The 19,896-nt window shown below is 35.2% G+C and overlaps 1 protein-coding gene across 2 annotated transcripts; it reads left to right on the top strand.

Annotated features, from left to right (window-relative positions):
* The first annotated feature begins 840 nt into the window (after window positions 1–840).
* Window positions 841–12,742, top strand: LOC110108959 (probable plastid-lipid-associated protein 10, chloroplastic). 2 transcript variants are annotated; one of them, XM_020839829.2, is made up of 8 exons: window positions 841–1,063; window positions 1,138–1,245; window positions 1,329–1,463; window positions 1,553–1,648; window positions 9,918–9,998; window positions 11,666–11,752; window positions 12,302–12,357; window positions 12,437–12,742. In XM_020839829.2, the coding sequence occupies exons 1-8, from the start codon at window positions 878–880 to the stop codon at window positions 12,546–12,548; spliced, it is 861 nt and encodes a 286-aa protein (XP_020695488.1). In that variant the 5' UTR covers window positions 841–877; the 3' UTR covers window positions 12,549–12,742. The 2 variants fall into 2 exon arrangements, with proteins under 2 accessions (XP_020695488.1, XP_020695487.1); XM_020839828.2 differs by having other exon boundaries at window positions 12,434–12,742.
* The last annotated feature ends 7,154 nt before the right edge of the window (window positions 12,743–19,896 follow it).

The raw sequence follows: 19,896 nt of genomic DNA, 5'->3' as shown, positions 1-19,896 counted from the left end.
AAAATTATGAAATATTCATATTTATCCAAATATGCTATAGTATATGAATATTATATAGTTTTTTTTCCTTATGTGATCTCCTAGTTTTCTGGAACTTGAAAGCTGAGAAATGGTATGTGAAATATAAGTCAAATATTGAGAGCTAAAATGAGCAAAATGAAAAGAAAAACAATGCAATACCAAACTATTTTTATTATATTTATTTGAAAGGCTATAATTTAACAACACAAACTTAGCAAGTGAGAGGAAATCCAACAATCGCTTTTCTCCATATTCTCCAATTTCGACTTCAGCGAAGAGGAGTTCCGATCCTTCTCTGGTTTCGGCTTCAACCAGTTTCGCAATTTATAGGGCTTCGTGATCTCACCTTTTATTTTAATAGCGACATGAATACAATGGGTTGAGAATATGAAGCGTTGGAAATTATAGCGCCAGATGGATATTTATGATTTAATTTAGGGAATGGTAATATATCGTTAGCATAAATGCACGTACTTATGCGCAGACGGAAGAGGAAGTGGAGATAATGCAAATAGGAAACGGGGAGGGTTAAATGGAAGAGAAAGTAGAGGGTAAATGCGGAATAAGAAACAACGAGGGTTAAAGGATTGAAGAGTTATTTTAGCCGAAATAAACTTCAAATGTTACCAATTCGTTTTTTAAATGCAATTGATAACGCTTTTTTTTTAAAAAAAAACGTAAAATTAATAAATAAGTTAATTAAATGTATAAATAAAATGAATGATTCAGATTCATCTTTGATAAATTAAATAGAAGGCTAGAATTGTATTTGGGTGGAATCCCAAGCTACTTTTATATAGTAGTATAGATAGTATAGATATACATATATGTTATTTCCGTCAATTAGGTCGTTACGATGGACCTCTCCTTACCCGCGCTTTCGATCTCCCCGGCAAACACTTGCCTTCAGCCGATAAACGCAACCAGGCCCAATTCTTTGGCCAATTGGTCCTCAAAGAAATCCCGCCTGCTCTATCCCGGCATCTCTGCAACCGCAGTGGCCGCCGTCGCCCCAGCTATGGCAGCTGCCGCAACAGCAACTGTAATCGTTCTTTCAGTGTACATCTCTTCCTTTCTGCACCGCTTCAAGCACCTTACTCACAGTAATATTTCTAGGTTGCGGAGCTGGAGAGTAGGAAGCATGATCTCCTTAGAGCCGTCCAGGAGACACAGCGTGGCCTCTCCGCCACCGCCGAACAGCGCTCCTTTATTGAAGAGGCCATGGTAAATCAACACTACAATCTCACAGCTTCTAAAATGATTATTTGAGATTCAGAAATGGTGATATGGTAACTGATTGGCCATAGGTGGCCGTGGAGCGGTTCGGGGCGGGCTCCCCAGTGGACCTTGTTGCCCTTGACGGCACCTGGAGACTTAACTACACCTCTGCTGCCGACGTTCTCGTTCTCTTCGAGGCCGCTGCGCGCCTACCCTTCTTCCAGGTCTACTTGTTCCCTCGCGAATCCCGCAGTTTTGAGGATCCCTGTATTACTAACCCCTTCTCTTACTGAATTATTCAAAGTTTGTGTAGGTAGGGCAAATTTTTCAGAAATTTGAATGCCGGGGTCGAACTAATGGAGGGATTGTCCGAAATGTAGTGCGGTGGAGCGTTACAAATTTGTTGGAGGTAGGACACAATTGCAGCATTCTATGTGATTTCTAGTAGAATTAGATTAAGAAAACTCAGATTTATTAATGTTGTGGAATAATTTTATATACGCAAATAGGTATGCATATGATGTATTTGCTTGGTGTAAGCGAAAAATTATTAGAACTTTGTCATCTGAGTTCTGTTAATTGTATAAGGTATTAGTCATCAGGTATCGCACATTGTGATGTAGAACTTTTCAAACTGTATAAATTCCTTCTCCTAATCCAGAATCTATATTTAGCTGAAGATATGTCATTTGTGTCTTCTAAAATTAAAATTACTATCCCCTACTAGGATGGAGTCAACTATATTGAATATATGGAAGGCTTTACACCCTAATTTGAGCACTGAGGTCAACTTACCCACTAGGACAACAGATATCAGTATTATATACTTTTTTTAAAAAAGTTGGACAACAACTTTCTTATAATTAGCTCACCCTAGTAGACCTTGTTTTCAAATGCAGCTTTCCACTATAGAAATTTCTAAAAAGTAATAAGTAATAGCCAAACTGATATGTGATAGTCATTTGAAAAACAAAATAGTGGGGAAGTTGACCCAAACAGATCGTCTATGGGAGAAAATTTATTTAAGGTAGTGCGTCTTGCTGTCTCATGATTCACCAGAGGAAACCAAAAGACATGGATTCACAAGATCTAGCAATTTTATAGTTTCCATAAAGTAAATGATGGTTTCAAACTTACTCAAATATCATTTCACATAGCCCTGTTGAAGAGTTGTATCATTGGATGGCAAAAAGTAAACATTTGTTGACATGAGACAACTTTATTAAAGCATTGCATACGTGCTTCGGCCCTTCCAAATATTGTGACTTTAAAGGTGAATTAGCTATACTCATTAAATAACTATTGTCTTTGAATATCAACTACAATTTGAACAACTCTATAACCAAGTCATGACCATTAATGAGATATTCCTAAAAAGCTACTTCGAGTCATGCTTTAAGCAGAGCATTCATAAGGTTTTCCTATATCGTTTGGAGCCCTTGAACCAAGTGGTGGAATTAGCAAAGTTGATTGAGGATAGACTATTTGAGTCCACATTTAGCCAACCCAACACCACCACTCCAAATTGTATTCCCCCAAATCCCTACTCCGCCTATTATCGGCACAATCATGAACACTCACAACACAACCCGCCTCTACCAAAACATCTCTTGTCAAACTTAATTGAGGCATTCACCATTGACATCGAAAAATCTAAATTCGGCAGAAGGCTGTACTTTGTCAAAATAGACAATTCGTGGCATTGTATAACTATGAACTACAAAAAAAAATGCAACAATTCTCCATCAACATATTGGAAATGTCTGCCATAGCCAAATGATGACAATGAATAAAATTCACCATTCTGACATTCCAATGCAACATCCACCAACTTATTGGTCCGGTCATATAAACGCTACAACAACAATTTTCATTGTTAAACTCTTGTGATACAACTTCACTATAGAATACAATATCGACGTATCCAACAAAACTATAGATGTACTCTCATGCTTGCATGTCAATTTGGACACCAGAGGCGAAGACGTTACATTTACTATTCTAATTACACCGATTCCTCTTCTATTGCATCGAATTAAAAAAGTAACGATAACCTCTTTGGAGTTGCAATTACTCTCCTAAGATCTAAAAAGGACTAATAGACCACCCCAAATTCTTATTTCAAGATGGATTTATTCATATAAGTAGTAGAATCATCCTTCTAGCTAATTCCCAAGTTAAAAACAAAGGTCATCCAGGAATGCCTTGAAGGTGTCATAGGAGGTAATGACAATGTCTATAAATTACACACCGAATTGCCACTCACTTCTAGTGGCCTTGGATGAAAAATGACTTTTAATAGTTCTTATAGCCCTTGCCAATCCCAGAAGTACCTTGGGAAGACTTGATAATGAACTTCATCATCAAAATTGCTAATATCAAGCGCTAAGACAAATGATTATTGTGATGGTTGATCATCTAACTAAATAAATCCATGTCTCTTTTTTACCACCACAGTTCACAGCAATCAAAGTAGCTTCGATTTTCATTTCTGATGTTTGCAAATATGACGATGTTTAAAATATTATCATATTTAATTGGGATAAATTTTTCCTCAACAAATTCTTGGCAGCTTTATTTAAAGCCATTTCCACAAAACTCAACCACAGTATCACCACACATCACTCGAAAATTGACAACCATATGGAAGTGACTATCGGTGATTGGAGCAATAATTGTGCTGCTATATCATGGACAACCTGTCTTAGTGAGCCTACTACCTCCCTTGGGCTGAGTTATTTTATATATTTTTTCACTTAACAATCAATATTTTGTTAGCCCCATGAGCTTGTATTATATACTGATTATTGACAATAATTAATATATTAAAGAATTAGTCTAAGGATTTGATAAGTATTATGTAGATTTATAGGAAAAGTTATTTGGAGCTACATGTTGCATATGAAGATGGCACTTTAGTTTAGGAAATTTTTGTTTTTCTATCTATATGTAAGGTATATGTGAACAAGAAATCAAAGCAAGCTAGCAAGCAAGAAAGAGAAATTATTAAGCTATATAATAGCCAAAAATAATTTATTCACATATTATTTTATGTTATATGTTTCAAAACTTGAAGTTACATATTTCTATAATGTGCAAATAACTAGATAGAAAATTGTAGAAAAATAAAAATTGAAAATTGATTTAGTTTGCAGGTCTCCGTCAGGATTTATGAGTCTTCACAAACTTAATGAACCTTCACAAATAAGTGACACTGCTCCGTAAATTGACATAAGCTATGACACTAAATCTTAATTAGTATCGAGCCTTTTCAAAATGATTTATGCGTCTTAACGAGTTCTAGAGTAATATGAAAGTTTATAATTAAACATGATCAATTTGTTTGAGACATAGTTTTCACCATAAATAGATTTTTTTTGGGATATTCCACTGTAATTATATATTTTTAAAAATATTAACATAAACATATGCTTATATTTATATATGTTAAGTGAAAATCCTAATCACCAAGAATTCCATTGAAAATCTATTTTAACCACCAAAAAACCCTAGCTTCCTGATGCAAAGTATTTTTAATTAGAGAAATTTTTTGAATGAGAAATGCTTTCTAGTTATTATTAATCAACTTTAATTCCGAGTTCTGCATTCTTTTTTCTTCATGCAACTAGAGATTTGTGTGTAAGATCATTTTATACTTTTTTTACTTTTTGTATTCATATTATATTTGGTTAAGTCATTTTTGAGAGAAAATGCTTAGAGGTGGCACTCTTACTCACAACTAGGTGAAGGGTATGATTCCTTGAAGGAAGTGATTGTAAAGTTTTTTGGTGTCTGCGTGAAACAAAGGAGTGTTATTGAGACTCTAGGAATACCATTTGACCTAGGTATGGACATAGGCTCATTTAGCCAAACTATATAAAAAAATTTGTACCACTTGATTTACTTGTTCTATATATTCAATACTCTTGCTTTATGTGTTAGACAGTTATCCAATAAATGCAACTCATTAAACTATATCATTTGAATCAATTATATTGTTATATTAAATATTTAAAAATACTCAATTAAAGGAGTTTTATTGAGACTCTAGGAATTCCATCTGACCTAGGTATGGGCATAGGCTCATTTAGCCAAAATACATAAATTTTTTTTGTAACTATTGATTTACTTGTTTTATATATTCAATGATTTTGCTTTATCTGGTCAACAGTTATACAAGAATTGCAACTCATTAAACTTTATCCTTTGAATCAAGTGTATTGTTATATTAAATATTTAAAAATACTCAATTCAGTCTGTCTTGGGCCATATATAAAACCATCATACATCAACTTTTCAGGTCATGTATGGTCGACCAGCTCAAGCTATTCTCCCTTATGTTGGGAGATCATCATTAGTGAAATTCTTTTACGACCTTCTCACCCAATGTGATGCCACATTGTGGAACCTTAAAGAACACCTTCAATGAGCGCAACAATGCTTGGAAAGCCATTTGGAAAAACATTATTGCGACTTAGAATTCCAATAGGTTGTAAAGTTCTCATAAAGCTGCAATGTATTGACAATTGTCCATTCAGCAACTATCATATTTGAAGCTCTGTAGGCAACATTGTGGACCATATAGCATGATGAAATGAGTCGCCCCAACCACTTACAAGTTGCAATACTGGCACAAATCCTCATGCACTTAGTTTTCCTTGTTTCTCACTACAATGCCTATTGCCAGAATCTATAGCTTCATCCAGCTCAGCTGCCGACTACTTGGGAAAATCATCCTTTAGTGCAGCCAACCTCTACCCTCTTCTCCCATTACATTGCAAGATAAGGTTAAATCGAGATCCAATAACCTGTCCTATATGAACCTGAAAATGAGCTCAAGAACACGTTTTCCGACCTCAACCATGAGAGCAAGGTCATTTTCAGAGGTGATGAAGCTATTACAAACCTAATAGGTGAACCATGCTCTTGTTCACAAACCCAAACTGTCAGGATGGTTGTGAGACTTCCAAATAGCCGCGGGTTAACTTGAGTGGTGGTGTGGGCATAAAATAAGTGAATATCACAAGTCTCTTTCTAGTTTGTTAAAGGGCAGTCCACACGTTAGCCTCATGTTGGGCGGTTAGTTATTTAGGTATCTTGATACAGAGTAATAGTGGGGAGTATGGCTATTTATGCAAAAAAGAGAAACCCAATACCTTCTTCTTTTTATTCGGGTCTTCTTTTTATTCTTTCCCTTGTAGCTAAGGGCACTTTTCAATTGTACCGTATCTCCTAGCCTTCAGGTGAAGCTCTCTATTTTTAACCTTACAATAATACAACCTTCAAATATTCCTATCATATAGTCCCTTAAATTATCACAACAAAAAACATTTTGTTTACATTCTTGAAAGTATTCATGCCATCTTGTGTCTTTTCCTTTTGACTCTGTTACATGGAAAATCATTTCCTCCTACTTCTAAGATCAAGAGGTCCTTTTAGAATCTTTTGTTTCAAATCTTGGATCAAGGATTTTTGTTTGACAAACTCATTTTTAACATTTTAAGACTATTTTCTGTTGCACTGATACATTTGCACCTATCTTTGTTTTTGTCTGAAAATGTTGTGAAATTTTTTTTTCAGGCAAATATTTAAGTATATCTTGGATGCATTTTTAAAATTTAATCATGATAAACAACTAATAAAACAATGTCAAATTCACTTTAAAGTTGGCCTTGGTTGGAGGCATGCCATTGGACAAGTATCCTGAAGACATCTTAACGTGTACTAAGTTTGCTTGCTCTATTCTTATCCTTTAGATACAAATCACCATGCCACCAATTTTTATAGGATCAAGGCATTTCAAACTAAGGTTCCCTTTGCTCAGCAAAAAAAGATTTAGAAACATAAGATAAATAAATGATAATTTCCAAAAAAATCTAAGGTGTTGTTTGGTTGCATATAAAAGAAGTGTAAAGTATTCCAAACGCAGTGGTTTTGAGAATATTAACGTTTAGTTTGAAGTAAAACAAATATAGTGTAAAATTTTGGTGTATTTGGAATTCACCCTCTAATTCATTTTTTGTGTATTTGGAATTCCTCAAATTTGGACGAATTCCAAATACATTAAAAATTCATTGCAATTGTCGTCATTATGTGTCGGTCGCCGACCACCACCGCTCACCATCGAGCACCACCGCCGTCCGCCATCACCATTTATTGCCTCCCACCCCTGAGCAACTTTGATCACCACCACTACGACATCCAGCCACCACTTCGCCCACGGATGTTGACCACCAACGCCGCCACCCACCAATGCGTTATCATGGCCGCCAGCTATCGATGTGCACCGTTGAGCACCACCACCCCCCCGGAACCACTGGCCGCCATTGTCGCCGATGTCGGCCACCTGCCAACTCCCTCTTTTCACTTTACATTTTATTCATTTTACATTAAACCAAACAAAAAATGTAATCTCATGCATATGATGCACGTGCATAGATACAATGACACAGACACGACACGACACGACATGACACGGACATGGGACACGACATTTTTTTTAAAACATATGACACAGGTACGATGCGAACACGGCATTTCATTTTTTTATATAGTGTATAGAAAGTAATGTAACATTATATTAGAAATGATAAATAATAATAAATCAATATCATAAAAATTTGTTTAGTTTATAATATAAAATGTTTAGTAGAAAATATCTAGTACAACCACAAAAATGAATCAAAAAATAATTTAGTACAACATCAAGCCTTAACTACTCAGTAGAGGGAATAATATGATTAGCTTCAGAGGTTTGTTTTTGGCCTTCAATATCATCATAATTGAATATTGAGATTGCCCCTTTTAGCTATCCTCTTTCTTCTCTCCTTCCCCTATTTCAAATCCTTCTCTCTCACCACTCCCATTATCAATCCCCCCCCCCCCCCCCCCCCCCCCCCCCCCACCCCCTCTCCCTCTCCAACTCATCTCATTATCTTCTTGATAGATCTGTTTTGCTTCCATACGCCAAAAACCAACCTCCCTAATTTGAAACTCTTGCTTCATGCCTTTATGAAGTATTCTATTTTTACAAATACAACTAAAAAGATGTTATGAATGTAAAACACGCAAAAAAATTAATGCCTCGCATATCAAAGACAACTAACTAAATAAAAATCCGCATTCAACAGGCACAAACAAGACTAAATTAGAAATATAAAACTTTATAAATAGGCAATTTCATAAGCAAATGCAAGAAGATCTTGAAAAAAAATAGAGATCTTGAAAAAAACAGAGAACTTGAATATATACCGAGCTTCACTCATTTAGCACACCTCGCTCTCCCTCCTCTGCCTTTGACAGAGTAGGCACAAGAGTCGATGTCTCGTGCTTGTGAAAATGGCGAAGACTAACGACTGAACAAGTCAGATCACAAATGTCTATGAGCGAAAATGATGAGAAGACAAGAAAACTACTTTAATCGGTCTTACCTAGCTTCAAATAGAAACGTAACATGCTCGATTGGCTTCGCCTCATCGCGGAAATGATGAAGGGTCGAAAAGAGACGAATGGGGAAGCCAAAAAAATTGAGGGAATGGGGATATGCCGGGCTTCAATCGAACAATAGCTCACTCGGTTGGCTTGCCTATCGCGCAAAGGAAGACACACAAAGGAAGAAGACGAGGGAGACAAATCGTGAAAAGGGAAAACCTAGTGCTCTCTATACATGACGTGAATACTATATATACACCTTTTATTTTATTAAAAGAATATTAAAATATAAGCATTTTATAATTTTAATAAATTTAATTATCAAATATTAGGACATGCGTGCCAGACACGATTGTCCGTTTTATTTTTATTAATATTTTAATCTGATGTGATTCTGTCATGTCCGACATGTGTCCTAGCCGTGTCAGGCGCGTGTCCATGTCGAACACGCGTTTGACATTGCATTCCCTCTTATGAAGGAGTGTTGGTGCATCAGAGTCTCATGCATTCTTTTTTCACTCATCCTAACAACTCCAAAACATTCCTTTTACACTACATTTCTTTTACAATGTATTCCTTTTATACTGCATTCCTTTTTTGAGCAATCAGACAGCCCCTAAAACTCTTAAATTGTTCCAAGATCATGTGTTGGAGGAAATAAATATATGATGTAGTAGGGAGAAGGTTCTTTCTGAGGGAAGGTAGAGAGAAATCAAATCAAATAAAAGTTGTACAATATTGCATTATTTATATTTTTGTATCATCATGATCATCATCATCTTCCACAACTATTTGAGATCGGCGATTCATTTGTATTTTTGTGAATGTCTAAATCGCAAATTGAGACCACCAAATTCACTTTAGCTCAAAAATCAAAACTGCTGTAGGAAGTCTGGAACTGAGTCTAAATTAGCATTTAAACTTGCATTTGAGCTTTCAAAATGTTCTGTATCGTTTGCATAACAGAGTGAAAATATACAACATTATATTTACTTGTTCTTTACGAGAAGCTCATTTTCTCTGATATGATATGCATTTTTCTTTGATAATGTTGTAGTATTTTCTGAATATTGATAATTTTTTAACTCTGCAGATTTTACAAATGTAAGGCACCATTCATTATCTGTAGGTAATGTACAATGTTAGTGACCAAAGCAAAGAACTAAAAACACTAGCAAATTACTCTATTACAAAATCCTTTAATCATTCTCTATTTTGGGATGTCCTTGATTGGCTTTTTTACATAGGAACAAGAAGGTGCCACGCTGCTGGTCACTGCAAAATTTTCCGTCCTTACTAAGCGCAACATATATCTCGAGTTTGATGAGGTACATCTCTTCATTTGTCTTTGATTTAAGTGAGTTCGTAGTAAGACACAATTATTAATTTAAGGATCTTGAGAATAATTGGCAGATTGTAGGTTAATTTTTTGTGCTCATTATAAAAATTTGAAAATTAGTACAAAAAGAATAGTTTACCTAGATTCTTTCAAATCCAAGAATTTGAACTATAATGAAGTTATCACTAAGTCTAGGTAATGCATTAACTAATTTGTTTTCAATTTCAATTTTATATTTAGGAACAAAAGAAAAATCTTATTAAAATTCAACATTTAGTTTGTCTATTATTCAATTTCCTTTGTATTAATAAAATCAAGAGTGTCATGCTTGGAATTAAAAATAATTTTATTTAATCTGAAATTTTTATTTATCTTTAAAATAATGGTGATAATAATTTTATTAAATCCCCCATAAAATATGGCTAATCTATAAAAACGAAAATTTTTTATTGTTTGCCAATTAATAAGTTCTTCAATCTTGATAGGATGTGATAGAGGCCATAAATAGAAGCAACAAAATCTAGAAATATTATCACTTTTTGTACTAAAAGCAATATTTCTTAAAGTTGACCTATGATTTCTCTTTTCTGATTCGTTTCATAACTAATCATAAGTGTCCTAAAAGTTTTTCTTCATCAATACAGCAGATCAAAATAACATCGAAGAATACCATCAAAAATATTTCAAGATAAAGTTTAAGAACTCTCTTCATCAACACATTGATTATGCTTGGGGTATTAGATAATCCATAAAGCATAACTAGCTATTCATATGAACCATATAGAATTTTAAAAGCATTGTACAATCATCTTTCAGTTCTTATCTTAATTTGATAATATCTATTTTTTATATCAATTTTGAAAAACATAATTTAAACTAAAAACTTGATGCAGAATATCATTTAATCGAGATATAAATAATTTATATTTGAAGTTATTTTATTAGTTGAACTGCTATTCACGCACTCTTTAATAATCATCTTTTTTTGGAAGTTAATAAAGCAGAAACAACACATGAGCTAAGACTTCGTTGAAACACAGCTCATCTTGGTCTGTTGGTTGGGAGCTTAGGCTACCAAATTAGAGGTCATGGATTCGAGTCTTGTGTATGCGATATGTGTATGAGTATACCTTAATTGACCAAAATGTCCCAAAAAAAAAAGACTTTGTTGAAAGAATCCCTTCTTAATTAAATCATCAATTTGTCTTCGCAACTATGCGTGTTTTATATGATTCATTCTACGAACTTTGAATTTTAGAATTCATTTAAATTTTTTTTCCTTCTATTTATGTTTTTAATTATATTTTTTTACTTAAAAAATATAAGGTCACCCTATAAGGCAAATTTCACCATCTTATGCTTACACTATTTAAAGCATTAGTGAGCTATGAAAGTTTTCAGTTGAACAAAGATGCTATGAATGAAATATGCAAAATGATAAATCTTTCATTTGGTGGATAATTTCAGTATTTTGACAACGAACTTGCCCGTATTTTTAGTTTGCAAGTAACAAGAACTTTCAGGTCCACAATCCTTTTACCAGGTTCCTGTGCAAAGCAGGAAATTTTCACTTTTTTCTTGCTTTATAATTACAGTTTTTTCTGTGATCTGTGCTTGATTTTCAGACCAGTCTATGACTTATGGTTGCTTTTGTAGATAGCTGTTGAGAATATCAAAATCAGCGAAGAGCTGCAAGCCTTGATTGCCCCTGCTATACTTCCTAGATCATTTCTAAGCCTACAGGTACACTGAAAGTATGTTGTTTTTTAGAATATAGTATCTTTTACTTTGAAGAAAATTTTGACAACCACACTCATGACAAATACTGACCATTGAACCCCGCAATTCTTTCTGTTAAAAGGAAATTATGCATAATCTAATCATCAAATATCAGGAGCGCCTTTTTTTTATTTTTTTACTTCAATCATTCGTGAAATGGTTGGTGTAGCTCAAGTGAAAGATAAGATTAGAGAGAGTCACCTTAGATGGTTTGGTCACATAAAACGGTTGCCTTCCGATGACCCGGTTAGAAAAGTAGAGGTATTAAATTTGACTTATGTTAAGAAAGATAGAGGTAGACTTAAAAAGACTTTGTCAGAAAATATTAGAAATGATCTTTTCTTATTAGATTTGAACGAGAATTTGACTTTTAACATGACACAATGGAGAAAAAGGATTCATGTAGCTGATCCCACGTAGTAGGACAAAGGCTTGATGTTGTTATTGTTGTATTCATTTGAGCAGTGAATAAAATCACTTATGGTGATAAATTCCTTCTTTATATCTTTGCAGATTCTGCAATTTCTCAGAACCTTCAGAGCAAAGGTGCCTGTAAGTGGGCCTGATAGGTACATTTCCTTCTTTGCAGTCAGTCTGCTATGATCCCTCTGTTACACTTTTATTAAAAATTCAGCTATCCTGCAGAAGATCTCCAGGAGGTTTATACTACCTATCATATCTGGATCGTGACATGCTACTTGGCCGAGCTATTGGGGGTGGAGGTGTATTCATTTTCACCAGAGCCCAACCACTTGCATAGAAATGCTCCTGTTTCTATGGAGCACTTGGTTGGAACTTTTATGGCCCAAGAACGGATTTCAAGTGGGATTTGATGTAAAATTTTGCTTGTTTTGGGCTTCCTCGCTTGATATATTTTGTCAAAAGATGGTCATACAAATGGATTTTATAAGAAGTTGGTGTCAGCTATTTTATTTGATAAAAAATTTAGGGAGATTTACATGCATACCACTCAATACTATTCTATTTACATATTTAACATCTAAAATTTTAATATTATATATATACCACCCATAGTTTATTTTCATATCAAATGAGTGGTAGAGATGAAATATATGAGTGGTAGGAAGTAAATATGAGTGATATATTTGATATTAAAATAACATAGAGTGGTATGTATGTAATATTAAAGTTTTGGGTGTTAGATACATAAATAAAATGGTATAAAGTGGTATGTATGTAAAATTTAGAAAAAAATAATGATTATTGTTAAATTCTTGAGCGTTATTTTGTTCAAATCCAAATTGTTCTTAAGTGCTTAAAAAAAAAATTGAGAGAAATTATTCCGATATATTACCCGATGGCGGATCAACGTTGAAGTCAGGGTAAAAAAAAAAGTTGTATTAAAGGAGGTATTTTTTATACCCCCCACCTAAAAATTCTAATTTGCCCCATTTTTTTCAATCATAAGCATATTCGTCCATCCGGTCAGCACTTCGCAACCACTTTCACGATTCTTTCTTCCCAGTCGCATTCGAGGTTCAATAGGTCACCTTCTTAGTCTTCTCCAGTATTTTTCCTCTTATTTGGAGATCTGATAAATGGATTTGCAAAGAATCAAACTAATCTAAGCAAAATGACCACAGAGGTTTCCAAGGTTTGTCCTCCTTCCTTGGTGCCTGGATCTCTGCTCCATTTGCACCATTTCATTTATGAATCTCTCTCCTATGTTGTGCTACTTACATTCTTTCTTCTTTGATCTTCTATCACGCTCTCTATTTCGTCTATTTTGGGCATTTCTTCGTATGCAGTAAGTGCCGATCAATTACAAGTTATTGTGCATAGCTTGGAGAAACTCTCATCTCATGGTGCGTAAAGAAACAAATAGCTGTAGCTCGTTCCTCAACTGAAGCATAATATAGAGCACTAGCTACAGCCACCTGTGACATTATTTGGCTTCGCTCAATATTACAAGAATTTGGTATTCTATCTGACGCCACTAAACTCTTTTGTTATGCCCTCGCCTTGGCCAATACCTCGGTTCTTCATGCCCGTACAAAACACATAGAAGTTGACTGTCACTTTATCCGTGACTGCATAAAGTGCAACCATATTTCAGTTCATCATATTGCTACACAAGATCAATCAGCTAACATATTTACCAAGTCTCTCAATTATCTTTGCTTTGATCATTTGCGCAACAAGCTGATAGTTCAACCACCTATTATCAGCTTGAGGGAGGCTCGTAAGCACAAATGCTAAGTGCTCTTACATATGCATTAGTCGGCTCACTTATCCATGAAGTATGCTCCACTGTTTCTGAATTCTGGCAGCTGCAGTCATTCACAATCATTGGATACCCATGCCTTTAATCTCATCCATCCATTCCTAACTAACTCTGTTTTTTTTTTTTTTTTTTTTTTTTTTTTTTTTTTGGAAATTTAGGGGCAAAGCCCATAGATTGATCCAAAGGTGGTTACAAGTAAAGTAAAATTAACAAGAAAGAAGTACAAAATAAAAGAAGATTAAGGGCTAACATGAAGGCCCAAGCAAAAGGCAACAAAATTGCTACAAAGGGCTCAGTATAAAAAGCCGAACTAAAGACAATGCTGAAGAAATTCAGCACCAAAGAGACAATCGACCCATCTCCCGGTTGCCAACCAAAGCCACATTACAGTCCAACGGGTGCATAAAAAATGTTGCCAGGCCAAAACTGGACCAAAAGGAGGCAATTCAGAGGCCATCCAGGGAGAACCAATACTCCAGTTCAGCACATCATAGCCCAGTAGCAAACGCCTAGCCTACCCGAAATCCATCTTGACGAGCAAAGCAGGAGGGAAAGGTGCTAGCAAAATTTTCCCAGTTTTTCCATCTTCTAGATTTAAGTGTGATAGCCGAAATCACCAAATTGTGTACAGCCTTGGGGGATGCCTGCTTCTTCATAAATCTTATATTGTTTCTTTCCCGCCAGATTAAGTAAACCAAACAACAAATAACAAAAAAATTGAAGTTTTTATCTTCTGAATTAAACCTCTGTACTTCATCCAAAAAATTAAAAATCTGAAAGATAGTATGCCTCAAAAGAAAGTTCTCAACATACAGTATCAGACTCCGTAGTACCTCAAATGAAAATTCACATTGGAAAAATAAATGCAAAGTACTTTCATCTTCTTTTTCACATAGAGGGCATATAGGATTTATAGAAATGTTACGTTTTACTAGAACCTCAGCCGTTTTAGGCCCATCCATAACAGCCAGCAAGCATAAGAAAGTATTATATATATGCAAAATGCTTTGTTCCATATAACTTTGTTGTCGCATGAGAACTTTATTTATGTACTCGCATAAAATTAGAAGCATTTTAAAAAGTTTTAAATTTTTGTGCTCACTCTCCATTTCAAGATATATATCAGTTATCTACCGAAAGGAATTGTGTGGACTTAATATAGTGTGAAACCTTCCTCTATATAAACCTTCCCCATAAACTATTCCAGTTTCCATTAAGTAATAAATCCTTTCATCTCAATAATATCTTGGATAGAGATAGGAGAAATAGATCAGAGAGACTTGCCATTTAAGTATAGGATCCAGGTCATGAATTATTACAGATAACTCTAAAATTGATAATATGAAACATGGTATGAGATGCTTAATACTAGTAGTAACAGAACAGATAATATTCCCAAAAAGTGGAAGCAGCTTTGTGAGGGGGTTTGTTGAGGGGAATGAATAATATGAGCTTGAGCCTTTGAAGTAAGGTAGTAATTGTTGTTTGTAGAATCTCAAATAAAGCTACAGTTTGTGACCAATTTGAATGGATTAAGACCAGGTATGCTCAAACACCAAACAGTTAAGGAGCAAGCAAGTTTTTTCCAGCAATGAGTATGAAGGCTTCCTTTCTCAGTTGGCAGAGCATGATATTAGGAATTTGATGCGATCATTTTATCAATTCACTTGCATCAGCTTTTGGTAGATGCACCTCTAATAAATTTATGTTATGTATTTGGTCAATAGTAAATTTGAGATATAGATACGAATTCAAAACAAAAATATTTAATTTCAACCAGTCTAAGTCAGAGGCAATAAAGATTTCTACTTCATTAGTTGTTGGAAGTGAGTTAGAAGCCAGTTTTTTTTATTTCAATGGGGAATGCCAAGATATTTCAGTAAGTCTGCAGAGTGAAGTGAAAGCACTAGCTCTTTTAATTTCATACAGTTCATATAAGAAGAATGGGAGAAAAGGAATGGAGCATTATATGATTTTTGTTAACAATGGAGCTCATGTAGCAATAGCTAGCAAAATAGCATTATAGACAGTTAATCACTATTCTAGCAGGGCGCATTGAAGAGTGGCCGGTACAGCAAGACAATAATGAACAGCATCATACAGTGTAGCAAGTGTATGGTAAGCATTAAGGCCACATTATCAGATAATTAGCAGAATAAATCTCCAGCTCTCAGAGACAAAGAGAATGCATCAGACATAGAAACAAACAGTGGAGAGGATGGATAGCAATCGTGAGAAGGTCTAGATGATGGATGAAAGTAACACTCTAAAGGACTGTTTAATATACAAGAATAAAATGAGATACATAATGTGATGCAACTTTAATCCATGGTAATAAACATTGGGAACCTTTCTCTTGCAATCAGAATAATCAAATCTCTAGACCAAAATCAAAAGCTTTTTTGATGTCAATGCTTTACACACAAGAATCTTATTCATTTTATGAGGCAAAATCCCTCAATAATCCATTTAGCCAATATGAATGATCATAAATCACGATGAACCTGTTTTTTACATAAACTAGCTTGACTTCTCATGGATTATGAAGAGGTCATGAATCTCTTCATATCGGATTAGCAAAAGAAAGCTTGGCATAATATTTTGTAGGGGAAGGTATAATTTACAATAAAGATATTATGGCCTAATTCCGTAATGAGTGGTCGAAGAGGGTTTTTCGGGATGAGAACATAGGCCTGTATAGCTTTATCGAATAGAATATTCAATGAGAAGGGTACACAGTCATGAATGAATTTTTTAATAGGCTTAGAGCACACATAAGAAAAAGTGTCACTCCCAAGTAGATTTGTAAAAATTCCAATAGGATAAATCATCCAGGCTCGGACAGAATCCAAGAAAGCCCCTAGCAAACAAACCTCTTAAGTTTCGAAATAATTGATCAGAGAAAACAAGCCGTGAGAGAGGTCTATTCAAGATATATATATGTTGCCTCTAAGGAATGAAGTTTTATAATTATTGTTACTTTTTTCGACTATGGACAGTTTAATTGATTCTCTTTACAGTATGAAAAACTGTGGCATTGAACGAATATCAGTTAATGGCTAGATATTAGTGTGACTGATTTTCATGGTAAGAGAATTCCTTAATCTTGTTGATATTTTATTCCTAGTTTTGATTTTTGCAAATTACAAGGAATCTCAAAGTCATTATCTTTCCCATTTCGAACCTTTTGGCCTTAGCGCTTTGCATAAACTTTCATCCAAGAAGTTTACATGGCATTTATTGAAAGAAGCTAAAGAGAGTTAATATGTTTTTGTACGGTTGGCATTAATTGCAGATTCTAATCGGGTGTTTGTGCATGTTGAGATATTCTGAGTTACCCAGGCATTGTTTTCTCTGATTATTTGTTTTTTGCAGACATTTCTTCTCATAAGGGTTTGGGAATTATATTCATTAATCTTTGTATTTTCCTTGGTAAGTAAAATTTATCTTTCATTCAGTTGCTTTGTTCCTTCTCCACACAACAAATTGCATCGTATTGTTGTAGATGCCTTATTGGATTTTAAGATCATGCCTTAATGTTTATTGATAGAGAATTTTGTCAAATTGGGCTCTGTTGATATTACCAGAGGCTGTATGCTCGGATAGATTGAAGCTGAGATATATCCAGTTAATCCACCTAGCACACCTTCCTCATTGTGAATCAATAATAAATCTATCTTTTAATAAAGAGAATTCGCGGTCCGTTCAGATCTTCATAAGGGGTGGAGGATTACACTACTTTTGAGGTAAAAGTAATAGCTACAGCAAATCAATTTATCTAACTATAATCTTGTTCAGTGATTGGTTTTGTCTCTTGTAAAAAGATGTTGGTGGATCAAGTCTTATTGCAAAGCACCAATCGTTCTTGGTAATGGATAACCATTCTTATTTCAGCTAAATTAATATAATATGGAAACCTGCTATTTTTGAACCAAGTGTATACTACAATACACAGTTAGAAGCATATGCGATCCCATGAGTAGATATCCATGATGATTAAAGTACACCTCATACTGTTTGCATATATAATATCATAATCATCTGACGTTCGATAGAGTTAACTAATGTCTCTGAGGGGTGATATCCACACCACATTTATCTCTTTAAAGTGTCCCTTCTAAAAAAACTGTAAACTCTGTCAACAACCTCAGTATCTCGCATGGTGGTACGTATACTATATTTTTATTGAGTTTTGTCAGGTCAGACTGGCATAGCCCAATATGAGGTGATCCGGTCAGCAAGAACACTTATTAGCAGACATCAAGACCACTAACCGTTAAGAAATAAGGTAGAGGAATGAGTTGTTAGGTTTAATGGCTGATGCCATGTGATTAACGTTTTCTGGCGGTGAAAATTAATACGGTTATAAGTTTACAGAAGTGGAATTTCCTATTTTAGCCAAATTCTTACTGTAGGAGCTAGAACTAGCAAACATTATAAATCAGAAGTTTCTCAATTTTGAAAAGTACCCGGTGTTATGAATGGCTTATCGATACCTAGTGATCTAGTATTAGATAAAGCGTACCCAAGAGGATAGTTTGCTTCAAGGAGCATAAACAAGGCGATCCAAATAAGAGGAGTCTATTGGGGGCAACAGATTCGAGCGCACAAAGACTTTATTCAGAGGGAGACTTTAAAAGTGCCCTGAGACTATTTAAATTCCCATTAGACATTCATATCTGCAACTGTACACTACTGACGGCAAGGTCAAATCTACTGGAGCAGTTGGAGGTGGTGCGCTTTTTTGGCGACTCTATGGATCTTGGGGGTACTTTGAAGTAATTTTCGATTGTTTTTCGGTCTTGAGTGATTCCTCAGTGAGGTTTTCTCCTTCAATAATTTTTGTTGTTGTTCACTGGAAGTACACCCGGGTCAGAATTCCCTCTCTGAAAGTTTCAGCGCGTGGTTCTCCGGCTCAAGATTGCAAATTTATTGTGGGAAGTGTCGGATATTGGCTGGTTTGATGATTTATCAGGAGGCGGTGATTTGTTTACAGGATTTCTTGGGGATGCACAGATTTTTTTCTCCTGCAAGAGAATTTGAGACGAGGAAGTTATTTCTTTTGGTGATTTAGACATTGGGAGAAGCGTGTTTCGTTCTGAGGTAACGAGTCTCAGGTTAGAGGGGGGCAGTTAGATGATTGTATATAAGGATACTTGATCTCATTTTCTATAGAGTCGATGATACTTAGTCTTAAGGATAAGCAACATGCTGGTAGGGGGCAATGCAGAGTTGTGTGGTGATTAGTGGGGATTAAAAGAGATGCTTCTATCTGGTTGATCCACTTATATCCAAAAGGTACTAGGGTGTAAGGAGGTTTTAGGAGGTTGGGGGTTAGACTGTTTTGATGAGATGGTCGGTCATGCTGATGGTTAGTACAATGAGTTGGAGTGTGTTAAGTTTAGGCTGTATCTGGGAAATCGGAACAGCAGGCTGGTTTGCGGTTGGGCAGATAGGGACTTGGGTTTACGGGAGTTCCTCGTCTCGTGCTGTTGCTTCTCCTTGTCCTACGCAGGCTAACCGAGGAAGACTTGGAAGGTTTTTGGGTGTAGGATTTTATTGGGCAAAGGCTATAGAGGAGAATCTTAAAGAGAATCCGCAAACCAGGACATGCTGTATGGTTTCCAATCATCATAACTAGTTAGAGCTCAATATCTATCACCATCCATTGCTTATCGGATATAATCACGGATAGGTCGATTTTTGCAAGTTTTGACTAGATACACACACTCCTACAAAGTGAGGCGTAGTTTTTCCGAGCCTGTACAGGGAACTAACCTAGCCAAAGGATGTTCCATAAAGCTTGCAATTTTTGAAAAATACCCAATGATTTCCAGACTGATAATCGGTATATTTAAGCATC

Source organism: Dendrobium catenatum, unplaced genomic scaffold (genome assembly GCF_001605985.2).
Source record: "Dendrobium catenatum unplaced genomic scaffold, ASM160598v2 original_scaffold_71536, whole genome shotgun sequence".
NCBI lineage: Eukaryota > Viridiplantae > Streptophyta > Magnoliopsida > Asparagales > Orchidaceae > Dendrobium > Dendrobium catenatum.
Note: the sequence above shows the minus strand (reverse complement) of the source record. Positions and strands in the feature narration are given on the sequence as shown.

Bases quoted from the DNA above. Each gene is read 5' to 3' on its own strand.
- LOC110108959 (XM_020839828.2), top strand. From the start codon at position 878: ATGGACCTCTCCTTACCCGCGCTTTCGATCTCCCCGGCAAACACTTGC. The intron at 1,064-1,137 runs GTAATCGTTCTT...TAATATTTCTAG, and splicing joins CAGCTGCCGCAACAGCAACT to GTTGCGGAGCTGGAGAGTAG. The intron at 1,464-1,552 runs GTCTACTTGTTC...AAGTTTGTGTAG, and splicing joins CGCGCCTACCCTTCTTCCAG to GTAGGGCAAATTTTTCAGAA.